Source organism: Odontomachus brunneus, unplaced genomic scaffold, assembly GCF_010583005.1.
Source record: "Odontomachus brunneus isolate Ranch 3 - 2012 unplaced genomic scaffold, Obru_v1 Obru_scaffold_075, whole genome shotgun sequence".
NCBI classification, from domain to species: domain Eukaryota; kingdom Metazoa; phylum Arthropoda; class Insecta; order Hymenoptera; family Formicidae; genus Odontomachus; species Odontomachus brunneus.
The window spans coordinates 922,077-934,576 of NW_022639525.1; the positions used below are offsets into that span (position 1 = coordinate 922,077).

Consider the following 12,500-nt stretch of genomic DNA (forward strand, 5'->3'; position numbering starts at 1 on the left):
ATATATATATATATATATATATATATATATATATATATATATGGAGGGGGAATTACATGTGCCTCCTGTAGACCAAAAATGTGTCAAAAATATATGCGAGAGAGAAAGGTATACATTCCTATTCATCCTCTGTGCGCATGCGCCAACATGCGTCAGTTGTTGCTGGGCTACAAAATTATTGGTTTCAATATTTTTTTATATGAATTCTATCAACTTTACCGAAAAATAGCAAGAGATAAAAATTGTTTATTTTCTTCTCACTTACTTTCTACTTTAAGCAAATGTAAGAAAATGCAAAAAAATGCAGTACTAAAAAGTTAATACAAAATTCTAAAAAAATTCTCAGAGCTCTATGAGAAGAAAATAAATAACTTTTATCTCTTGTCAACTTTATAACCTAACCTAACCTGTCAATTTCAATGTATGCGTACAGAAGACGAATAGGAACGTATAGCTTTCTCTCTCTCACACACATTTTGGACATATTTTCGTGCCAGAATTCCCCCTCCTATATATGCCAGCATTCCCCTGTATATATGCTCTAAGGATCTGACACTGCGTGATAGGCCCGCGAACAATCGTCCATTTTCTTCGCCAGCCGCAACGAGCCGTACGTCTCGCCTGCCGCATCGCGCGCTGTGATTAGCCCATTTATTTTACTTAATAACTCAAAATTTTACGTGGTTATTTAAAAAAAGAGATTCCATTACTCACCCCGAACTATTCTAGTTATACAGGGTCATCGAAAAATATCGGACCCCCCTAATATCTTCAGTTAGAATGCATTTTGGAGAAAATGTCCAATAGCAATGTTGTATGGTTTCAAGCGGGGAGTAAGATGATGACCTTGACTTTGACTTTGACCATGTCCTTCAAGGTCATTTCAAGGTCAACCTTATTTTTTTAAATGAAACTCCCTACATTTTATTGCATATTCTTATAGCTTATCTCGAGAGCTTTTCAAAACGCTAGAATAAAACATTTTTTCATTAAGTACTTTTTGAGTTATAAAGGTTTGAAGTTAACAATTTGTTAAGTGGTGTGTGATTCCGACCAGTTAAGGCAAGAGTGGCATGTGAGTCCTCCCAGTTAAGGCAAGAGTGGCGTGTGGGTTCGGCCAGTTAAGACAAGAGTGGCGTGTGGGTCCGGCCAGTTAAGGCGAATTTCATTCCAATTGGTCAGCTTGGGCAAAATATTCAATTGTACCAAACAATTCACAACAAATGTTTAAATTGTTGCCCTTCAACAGCCTGGCAATGTGTCAATCTGTTATAAACAGCTGAAACCGCATTCCGATACGTTTCCGGCGGTATTAGTTCTATTGGACATTTTTCCAAAATGCATTCTTACTGAAAATATTAGGGGGATCCAACACTTTTTGATTAATGTATTTTCTTTAAACCAATTGATTGGTCTCATTATTCCGCGCACAAAAGTATTAAGGTTATGATTACTGAAAACTAAATAATATTTTACAAGATATTTTACATTTTGTGTCAAAAATTTGTTAACTTCAAACCTTTATAATTCAAAAAATACTTAATGAAAAAATGTTTTATTCTAGCATTTTGGAAAGCTCTCGAGATAAACTATAAGAATATGCAATAAAATATAGGGGGTTCCATTTAAAAAAATAAGGTTAACCTTGAAATGACCTTGAAGGACATGGTCAAGGTCAAAGTCAAGGTCATCATCTTACTCCCCGTTTGAAACCATACAACTTTGCTATTGGACATTTTCTCCAAAATGCATTCTAACTGAAGATATTAGGGGGGTCCGATACTTTTCGATGACCCTGTATATCAGCTCCGGTATGGTATGAGTCAGATACCCTGTATATATATAGTGTGTCTGAAACCTTTCTTGACACAATTCGTAAGAAAGCAGAACGGATTAAACGGAATAGGAAAGTCAAATACAATTTTGTAAAAATCGCAATATTTAATGAGGAATAAATTATTTTGCCTGAGTTAATCAGCATTCGGAAAGCAGCAGCCGAAAGAAAGATGTCTTCGGCCAGCGCACGACCATGATACACGCGAAACGCGGTTCGTTGCGTCCCTCCGCCCAAAGCTACGAGCAAAGCGAGGTTTGACACACTAACACATGTACATAATATATCCGTGTGCCAATTCGTCACACGAATATATCATGTACATTTGTTAATTTTACATGTCATTACATCGTTTCCTATATGATACGGAAAAAGTTAACTTGCTAAAATATAGACCATGAAAGAGGTGATGCTTTAAATTATTCGTAAAACGACTCATTATTTAGCTGTGTGTGAATTTAAATGTTATAATAAACTGATATTGCACAAAATACTAACATCTATGATTTCTATGATTTCAGGCAATATTAAACAATACGAAGCATATCGATAAAAGCAGGGTGTACAGTATCTTGCATCCTTGGTTAAAAAGCGGGCTTCTTACTAGCACAGGTAATGCAATAAAAGAAATATTATAATCGTATATGTGTGCCTTATACTGAAAATGGACGTAACGATATGGATTTTAACGAATATGATCAAACAAGATAACGGCAGCCGGCTCAACCTCATCAAATAAAAACAAAAAACGAATAGCTCAGAATTAAAAGCTATTTATGAGCTTTTAATCTTTGTTTAAAATTTTGAGCTCGTTTTTCTGAGCAAGAATTTTTATTTCTAAATGGGAAGGAAGAGAGGCTGAACAAACATTCACTCAGCGTCCTACTTCATAAATTATAATAATGGAATTCAAGATAATTGCAGCATTAGAAGTTATTTGTGAGTTCTTAAACTTGTATAAATTTGATTTTTTTTCTTCCATCTTTTATTCTCGTAATAACATAATATTCTCGTAATGTACACTCAAGAGATAACTCATAAAGAAAAAAATTCAATTCATTATTTCTTTTATTAGTATTATTAACGGATTAATATACTTACAAAATATATAATTCATAATTTCTAAGCTGCAACCTCTTGGGAAGCAGAGAAACATTCTTTATCCCATGCTTAAGAGTAAACTATGTTTAAAAACGGACAAATTAATTATTTGTCATAAATAAAGGCTTTCCACATTAATGAAATCCTGAAATATATATTATCTCCTGAAATATATATTATCTCCTGAAATATATTACTCCTGAAATATATATTATCTGATTTTTGAACTTTAATCTCTTTGCAGGAACATCACTTCACTGCCTGCCTATACAAAATCAAATGTCCAAAATATATCCTAGAGACATCTTAAAGACGATGTGAAATATATGAAATGTCTCTGGGATATATTTCGGACATTTGTGCTGTATGGGCATACTCAAGAAAGAACTATATTTAGAAAACTGACAAATAAATTATTTCTTGCTAGAAAATATTTTTCGCTTTTATGAGCTTACAAAATACGTGTATTTTAAATGTCATATAAAAGTTAATTAATTAAGTGATAAACTGAAAGAGTAGAAGTTGCCCATTGCATGCGAAAATTATTGATATTGTTCTTTCATTTTTTTTTTATTTGATGTTATTTTTCTCATTTCATAGCATTATCGCGCAATATACGATAATATTCCAGTTACAAATGATTCGAAAAATAAGATCAATCATAATCTCATTTTTGTTTTAGGTGCCAAGTGGCATTCACGGCGAAAGATACTAACGCCTGCATTCCATTTCAATATACTGCGACAGTTTATTGATATTTTATTGGAGGAAAGTGAACGCATGACACACGAATTGAAGAACATCGGCGGGACGGTTGAAATAGATGTATTACCATTTGTTTCTGAACACACACTAAACGCAATATGCGGTAAATTATTGTACATTTTCGTCACATAATTCTATAGAAAATTTATTTAGTATGTATCTAAAAAACAGTCTAATGGGAGAGTAAAGTATGGCTAAGAAGTAAGAAGTAAAAGAAATAAATTGGCTAATCATAAATGAATGTGAGATGAATAATCGACTGTGATTGGTCAATTTCTTACTTTCACTTTTTACAGCCCTACTTTACTCTCATTGTAGACAGTTCTTAAGAGCTGTCTAATTTATAGAAACTGCCATGGGTACTTCTTTGCACAATCTCGGTGCTGCTCAAAAAAAATATCGACAGGAGGTTCGTCAAATGTGTCAACTTTGTATTTATAGGTAATCAATAATTGCGGTACATAATGTACATATTTATATAATAGTGCATAACACGAAAAAAAATAGTCATAATTAAGGTAAATACGAATACAAATATACAATTAATATATTACTCGTTAGGTCTTGCAGTCTCAAAAAAAGATTATTTAAATCTCTTAAAATGTCGGATATTTGGAAAAAATAACATTGCGAAAAACATTGTAAAAACATTGTAAAAAGTTAGATGTGTTACCGAATCGAAAACAAAATTATATCTTGATATTAGCTGGGTAATTTATAGCGAAAGAGAAAAAAAAAGATAAAGAAAAAAGAAAAAAAGTATGATAAATGTACGTCTTTTAGCTCACTCAATTTTCAATTTTATTTGTTTATTGTTAAATATTTCCTTTACATAATTATATAGAAACTACTAATATCATTATTTTCTCAGGTTTATTCTCTTGTTATATAATTATGTTACTTAGATTATTGAGGCCTTGGTTGATCTTCGACCCGATATTTGCTTTGACTTCTGCGAGCAAATTGCAAAAGAAGACACTACAAAACTTGCATGGATTCACTGAAAAAGTACATAAAAATCAAGTTACTCAGTATCCACTGAGCCTCTCAGTGCACAAAATTGAAACGCGAATATTCTATACAAATACTGATAAAAAATTGAAATATTAGTGAAATAGCGCAATAAAACGAGCCATAAAATAAATTAATGTTTTCTTCCATTTTAACATTATTTTTAGATCATAGCGGAAAGAAAACTTTATCACGAACATACGAACAATAAATATTTGCATAGTTTCGCAAATGACGATGCGATAGAAACAGATGACGTGGAAATATATGGATGTACGTAATTTTATACTTTGAGTTCATTCTAATACCACACAATCAAAATCGCGGTATTCTAACTACATATTCTAAAGTGAAACTAATTTATTGTTTCGGTTTTTAACGAAATCATTATTGCTTACTAATTGCGTACATGAAAATAATATATAACAAATGTAAGGGATAGACGTCAATTACAGCTTATGATCTTTTATTTAATTCAGTTCAAAAAAAGCGACTTGCCATGCTGGATCTTTTAATAGCAGCTTCGCAGGAAAATAATTTGAGTGATTTGGATATCAGAGAGGAAGTGGATACATTCATGTTCGAAGTATGTATATTTGTGTAATTTTTTTCGATAGCTTGATACATTATACGAAAATATATGTATAAAAATGTTGGTCAAAATTAATCAGAATCAATCAGAACAGACACGAACTAAATTATTTATTGAAATATGAACGAACTATATTTTTGATTAAAGTAATCAGAAAATTTTATTTACATTGGCCAAAGAAACTATTAACTAAAATCATTTCTTTATTTGATTATTTTAATCGTTTACATGTTCGTGGTCGATATTTTAAATACCTCACGTAAGATTCAAAATATTTATTGTTTTATACTGAATATTCAGTAGTCGATTTTTGTCAACCAACCACCATAATAATAATAAGTATTATAATGTTATAACTTGATCAGCAGTAACCAAACTCTAATTATAGTTAGACCTAAATGTTCTAGCTGGCTATAAGAATATTTCATTATAATAATCAGAAATTATGCTTAATTTAATCAAATCGTTTTTAACCAAACATGTTACGTTAATTCAATAGTGAGTGCTTTTCATATGCATCTAACATACAAACTGATTATAGGGTCATGACACGACAGCAGCAGCTATATGTTTCACTTTGTTACTGTTAGCTGAGCATAAGGATGTTCAGGTACTTTTCAATAGAGACAAGCGATATATAAATTCAAAGAAGCAACTGATTAATCCTATTCAATCATTAAGTCGTTAATTAGCTTCTATTAAAACGGTAGAAGCATTCTACCATACTACTCGTCGCAATATATTTTTTCGTGTATTTGGTTGGCCAATAAGTCCGTGCAGTTTTTCTCGATAAATGACTTCAAGGCGCTCTGCTTAGCTTTATCTGCAGTCGAAAGTCTTGAAAGCGTATAGTTATTGACAGATGACATTTCAACGTGCATTTAAAAAATATACATAAAGATTGCGTATCTTGTGTATATTACGTCATCTGAAAATGGAAAAAGGGCTGTGAAAAAACGCGTGTTCCAAAGTGGTTTGCGAGATTTCGTTGCGAAGATTTTTCTGTCAAAAGCAAACCACGCTTAAGCCGACAAATGAGATCGATAGCGACAAATTGAAAACGGTAATCGACACCAATCCACACTACACGACGCGGGAGATTGCAGACGTTCTCCAAATATCGAAATCGAGCGTAGAAAACCTGCATCAACTTGGTTATGTTAGCTGTCCCAATGTTTAGGTTCCGCACGAACTGAGCGAAGCTTATTTAATCCAACGCATTTCCATCAGCGATTCACTTGGAAAACATGAGAGAACTGATCCATTTCTGAACCATATGATAACTCGCGATGAAAAATGGATCGTCTACAGTAACATCAAGCGCAAAAGATCGTGGGGGCAGCGCAGCGAACCACCACAAACCATTTCAAAGGCAGGGCTTCACCTGAGCAAGATTATACTCTCAATTTGGTGGGATTGGAAGGGTATTGTGTTCCACGAGCTATTTCTGAACATCAAGACAGAACGATCAATTCAGATGTATACTGTAGTCAGCTGGATAAATTGAATGCAGCGATGCACGAGAAGCGTCCAGAATTGGTGAATCGTAGAGGCGTCGTCTTTCACCAAGACAACGCTGGCTGCACACATTTCTACAAACCTGGCAAAAATTATGGGCACTAGGCTGGGATGTCTTACCACATTCTTCCTATTCTCCAGACATTGCACTTTCAGATTACCATCTGTTTCGCACTTTTCAGAATTCCTTGAATGGAAAGCACTTCGTTCCTGAGGAAGCTGTCAGACGACACTTGTAACAGTTTTTTGCAGAGAAAGACAGGAAATTCTTTGAACGAGGAATTATAAAACTGCCCGAAAGATGGTAAAAGATAGTAGATAAGAAAGGTCAATATATATTTGATTAAAGTTGTTATCTTCTACAAAAATAATCATCGATCATTTATAAGTAAAAAACCGCACGAACTTATTGGCCAACCCAATATAAATTGAAATTAATTAATTAAACGAAATTAAAAAGCAACAACCTTATAATAAAATAATAAATTAAATATAAATATACAGGTAGACATTTGCTGAAATTGTTTCTTTGCGTGTACATAAAAATATCACAAAGTAATGAGGCATGCAATTTTAATGAAAATTGGTGATATAGGATCGTGTCAGGGAGGAGGTCAACACAGTGATGGAACAGTCTGAGAAGAAATTGACTATGACGTCTTTGCAGAATCTATCGTACTTAGAAAGATGTTTGAAAGAAATCTTGCGGCTCTACCCCAGCGTACATTATATATCGCGAGTCACTGCGGAAGATGTGCAATTAAGCAGTAACAGCGATAAATCTTTATAAATATATAAACACATTTCAGATTTAACGTTTCATAATTAATATTATCAGAATTATATCCATGAATAATAGGATGGATTTTTTTATACATAGTAATTTACATAATATTTTCAAAATATCGTTTATAAAATACAGCTAATTATGTAATATACTTTACAGATTCATATATAGCACCCGCCGGAACAATTATGCATCTCAATATCTACGACGTTCATAGAGATCCCAATTTCTGGCCGAATCCCAGTATATTCGATCCAGACAGATTTTTGCCTGAAAAAATACATAGTCGTCATCCTTACTCGTACTTGCCGTTCAGCGCAGGACCACGGAATTGTATTGGTAAGTCAGCGTGATGTTCACTTCTTTATATATGTCAACAGTTTTTAATATACAAATTATGCATGACAGGTCAACGATTCGCTATGTTGGAAATGAAAGCCATGATAGCTACTCTCGTGCGCAATTTCTACTTAGAACCTATCGATTATTTAAAAGACATGCAGATACTTATTGACTTAGTACTTCGACCTAACCACCCACTGAATGTAAGATTTGTACCTATAGAAGCCGTATGAAGCACGTACAGATTCTATGAGTGTAAGAAGCGAATGCAAATACATCGCAAAAATCAAAGAATTGTCGATTTAATAATTAAACACATACATACATGTGTGTGCCAATTTAATATTACGATTTTATATACATATAAATGTTATAAATAGCTATAAATAAATTATATCTGTAGAGGTTAACTTAAATTTTAAAAATAAATTTTTTAGTGACTTAAGGATTAATTTTATCTTATCTTGACTCTGATGAAGTCAACTGTCCTTTATCCTCGCCCAATTGCAGGTCACTTCTCGCATAATATTCGCATTGCATGCTACAATTTCATAATCGGGACGAATAACCGGATGACACGTACAAACCAACGTGAGAAGCAACTTAAAAAAGGGCTTAAAAAAAGGGCTAATTCGGATGTGTTATATTTCCGAATTTAAATGTATAATTAAACTCCACTATGAAGAATGAATGAATTAATCGAAATTTAATGGAATTAATCGATGTAAGATTAAACATTCAGTCTATGATATCAGAGAATAGTTTTTTTACTGCAATTTTAAGCAAATATATGAGTAAATCGTAAAAGCGTAAAGTCGTAGCTTACGAAAAAAGAAATCGTAGGTATTTACGAATTATCATATGACAAATGGTTCATATAAAATTTGCAGATCTACTCGTAAGTTCTTACGAATCTTACAAGAATAAATTACGAGTTTTACGATTTTATCTAGAATTGCAGTATTATACTCTTCTAGGTATATCGGCCAAGTCGTAGATTCTTTTATTATATATATATTTTATATGATTAGATTTACTAGATCTGTATTTACCTAAACGAGCTCTAATGCATTTCCATTCGAACATTCTAATTCGGGCCTCTTCTTTTCGATACGGGACCCAAATCGCGACTCGAACACCAAATATCGCTAACATTCCGTTCACAAAAATAGAACGGACTCACCATCACCAAAAAGAATTTGTCGCAAATCGGGCGCTGTCGCGCTTTTGACTGCGGCGATTCCTCTGGATTCGCAGGAAAAAGTCGGCGGTCTTACAGTGCCTTAGATCGAATTAGTGATATAGACTTCATGTCCTTCACGAACTTGCTGTAGCAACTTCCAAGTCACAACAACTCTCGATCAGTCGTTGAGACCGCATTTTATCACAGGTTTGAATCGCTTTCCTTGACGGCTTTCAACCTTCTATTGTAGCGACCTTTTGTAACGAAACGGCTTATTCTTTGAAGTTTTAGCTAAGGTATCTTTAAATTAATTTAGTTTTAGTTAATTTAATTTTGTTCATCAAGGATTTATTTCGTCAAAAGAATGATTGAAAACTTTTAATAAAAAAGTTGGTTTATCTTCTTTCAAACCCTATGCGCAATAAGAATTCGCTATGCGCAAAATCGGTACTATAATATTTAGATTTTATCAAATCTTTCGTCGTCACTATCGATGTGTCAGATTTTGCAGTAGATAAATGGGAACTATATCAGGAAAAAGGAAAAACACAAAGAACTCTCGAACTTTAGCGAAAAATAGTTTATTGAAACCGATGACCGATAATCACTTATCGTGGTCTTGTGGCGGGAATAAAGCAGCTTTCGTTAGAAAGAAACAGACTTTTTACCGAAAGAATGCTATTTCTTTATATTGTTTGACGTGTTCAGACAATAGGAAACATTGCGAGTCCGCGGCCTAGATATTATACAGTCTGTTTGATAAGAGCGTGTCCGGCAAAAATTTTACATATAAACAGGTGGATGGGAAATTCAAACAGGAGCCGGTAGAAGCACCTTTTGCCTAAGATGCTTTGTTGATAAAGCTTTAGTTGTTATTCAATCTTCGTGATAAAAATATATTATATTGATATAATATTTCGCCTTGAGTGCCAAATATACATCGCGTTTCGAAATCGTGTTTCTTTGTACACATCCGAAAGGATCAAAAATGTCACACCAAGCGGCTACTAATTACATGAGAAAATCAAAAGCATTTGTAAATAAATGAGTGAATCGCTATTTAGAAGTGAAAAATGTCGATAACTTACCGAAACGTGGCTCTACGCAAGGATTTAGCACTTTGCATATCTTCACAAACAACGTAAACTCTAGTAAAATGGTCAAAATTTATGAGAAGACCTTATTATTATCCGCTCAAACATGGTTTATAAGGAAAAACGATAAATGGATACTACAAGAGGACGATGATATTAAATGTCTTGATCGAAGTCGTCTTTGTACCGCGCGGAAATAAGAAAATAATGTTATATTACTGGATTGGCCGTCACAATCACCGGATGTAAATCCTATCGTTTGGTCCTTGATGAAGTTTAAACTTCATGGAAAGAAAATTTGTTCGGTCAAGAAGTTAGTTCGACAAATTCGATTGATATAGAGATCTTTACCTAAAGAATGTGCCGTAAAATTAGTTGCAAGTATGCCTCGGAAATGTCAGGGAATTATTAATAATACAGGCGACTGCACAAGTTATTAATAATAAAACATCACAGTTCTAATCAAGTAGTGTGTAATTTTTATTCCAAATCATTTCAATAAATTATTTATTAAATTTTGCCGTACACGCTGTTATCAAACAGACATCTATAGTCCCTTCCCAGTATAAGATAAGAAGCCACGAGATTATTAATTATTATGTAATATTTAATTAAAAAAGTTTCTTTATTAATAAAAACATGAAAGATATCATGTTTTACACTTATATTATCCTCCAAACATATTATTGCAACTTTTATAGTCCATATATGATTTGTTGTACCTCAAACAATAAATGCAACATTTATTTATTTTTATTTTTTGAATGATCAACATTTTATCTAATTATTTAAGTGAGACTATAAGATCTCAAATGATGTAGGAAGAAAAACGAAAAACCTTCTAAGGCAATTTTTGTGGAAAAGACGTCTTAAAAACCATATTGATAACACAGACAGCTTAATACAAGAGTACTCTAATGTTTAACAACCCGGGGGCACGGGTTCTCGTTGTCCGATCGAACTCAAACTTGATAGGAATTATTTTTTTGTCAAATGGAAACTTTTTGGAGGCTGCCGCGAAAAAATTTGAAAAAAAAATTTTGACTAAGAGCAAATAGGAACCATTCTAACGTACAGTGATTGACTTGTTTTCACGATAGTTTTTGTACAGATGTTTCGTAAGGTAGTATGACTCGCAGTTCAAGTACTTAATTGTTTTAAAATTCCGTCGGATGAATAATTCTACGCAAATCGGAAGTTAATTCTACGCAATATATTCCAAACAAAGGTACGTGTGGCCTATGGCACGTAACACTATTATAAAAAAAGAAATAATTTTCCTATGAAACAATCAGCTTGCATAAATATATTTTCGAATTCAAGCTGTTTACGAAAAAACAATTATCAGGACTTGCATTGCGAAACATATATGCCAACATAAGTGACATATATATGCATATTGGTTTTAAAAATGTTATAAAAATAAACGTTTAAAATTCACGTTTATATAAAATTAATATATAATGGATGGTGCATTAAATATAGTACTATATATTCTAATATGGTATTATCGAAGCTGTATACATATATGTAGTACCTGCAAGTACTTGTAAGGACACATACAAATAACAAAAGTGTTTCGTAATCCGGTTTTTTCATTAATTATATTATTAATTTGTTCGTAACAATAGGGCCGTGCAGTTGCTAGAACGGCTCGAGTATTCCTTCTCTACTATTTTGGTACGTGCTTTCTCTCTCTCTCTCTCTCTCTCTCTGTCTATCTCTCTCTGTTCCCCTCTTTTATTCAATATTTTAAAATTAATATATTGATGATTTTTTCGAGTATTGTAAAACGATATAAGACTTATGTGTTCATCTTAATATATTCTACTCTCTCACAAGCAGTGGCACAACTGTTCTCGGACATCGTGTATATTGATAAATGATATTTTCAACAACAATAACAGTTTCAAAATACGTATTTATCAGCCACCTTTATAGATTAAACATGACATTTGCAAGAGTACTGTCGATATCCGCATATATCAATTCATGACCAGAATACATGTTGCATTCTGTTCCGACGTAACGCCCAGTTACATTATAAACATCCGAAACGCTGTTGCCGTTTGTCACGTCACAAAATGATTGTTACTATACTTTTGTTATTTATTATTACAGTAATTATTGTGTTTGTTTTTTATTATTACGTACGTCATTCAAGGACTGGACGATTAATCAATCAAATACCAGGACCGAAGGCCACTCTGATTTGTGGCAATGCATTCGGCATACCAACATCATCAGGTAAGCAAAAATTCTTTATATGTATT

The 12,500-nt window shown here is 32.9% G+C and overlaps 2 protein-coding genes across 3 annotated transcripts in view; both read left to right on the top strand.

The window, feature by feature from the left end:
* LOC116847179 (cytochrome P450 4C1-like) overlaps positions 1-8,293 on the top strand; it is a 35,237-nt gene extending 26,944 nt beyond the window's left edge. Inside the window, exons 14-23 of the mRNA XM_032821904.1 lie at positions 2,356-2,446; positions 3,618-3,803; positions 4,048-4,141; positions 4,606-4,708; positions 4,879-4,984; positions 5,191-5,297; positions 5,845-5,913; positions 7,417-7,588; positions 7,768-7,947; positions 8,017-8,293. Of these exons, the coding sequence (XP_032677795.1) occupies positions 2,356-2,446; positions 3,618-3,803; positions 4,048-4,141; positions 4,606-4,708; positions 4,879-4,984; positions 5,191-5,297; positions 5,845-5,913; positions 7,417-7,588; positions 7,768-7,947; positions 8,017-8,183 (1,275 nt within the window). The 3' untranslated portion in view covers positions 8,184-8,293. The remainder of the gene's footprint in view (positions 1-2,355; positions 2,447-3,617; positions 3,804-4,047; positions 4,142-4,605; positions 4,709-4,878; positions 4,985-5,190; positions 5,298-5,844; positions 5,914-7,416; positions 7,589-7,767; positions 7,948-8,016) is intronic.
* A 3,925-nt stretch (positions 8,294-12,218) lies between these two features.
* Positions 12,219-12,500, top strand: part of LOC116847178 (cytochrome P450 4C1-like) — a 10,867-nt gene continuing 10,585 nt past the window's right edge. Inside the window, exon 1 of one of the 2 annotated variants that reach the window (XM_032821901.1) lies at positions 12,219-12,474. In XM_032821901.1, coding sequence (XP_032677792.1) covers positions 12,312-12,474 — 163 coding nt within the window. In that variant the 5' untranslated portion in view covers positions 12,219-12,311. The remainder of the gene's footprint in view (positions 12,475-12,500) is intronic. The other variant, XM_032821903.1, reaches the window with a different exon arrangement.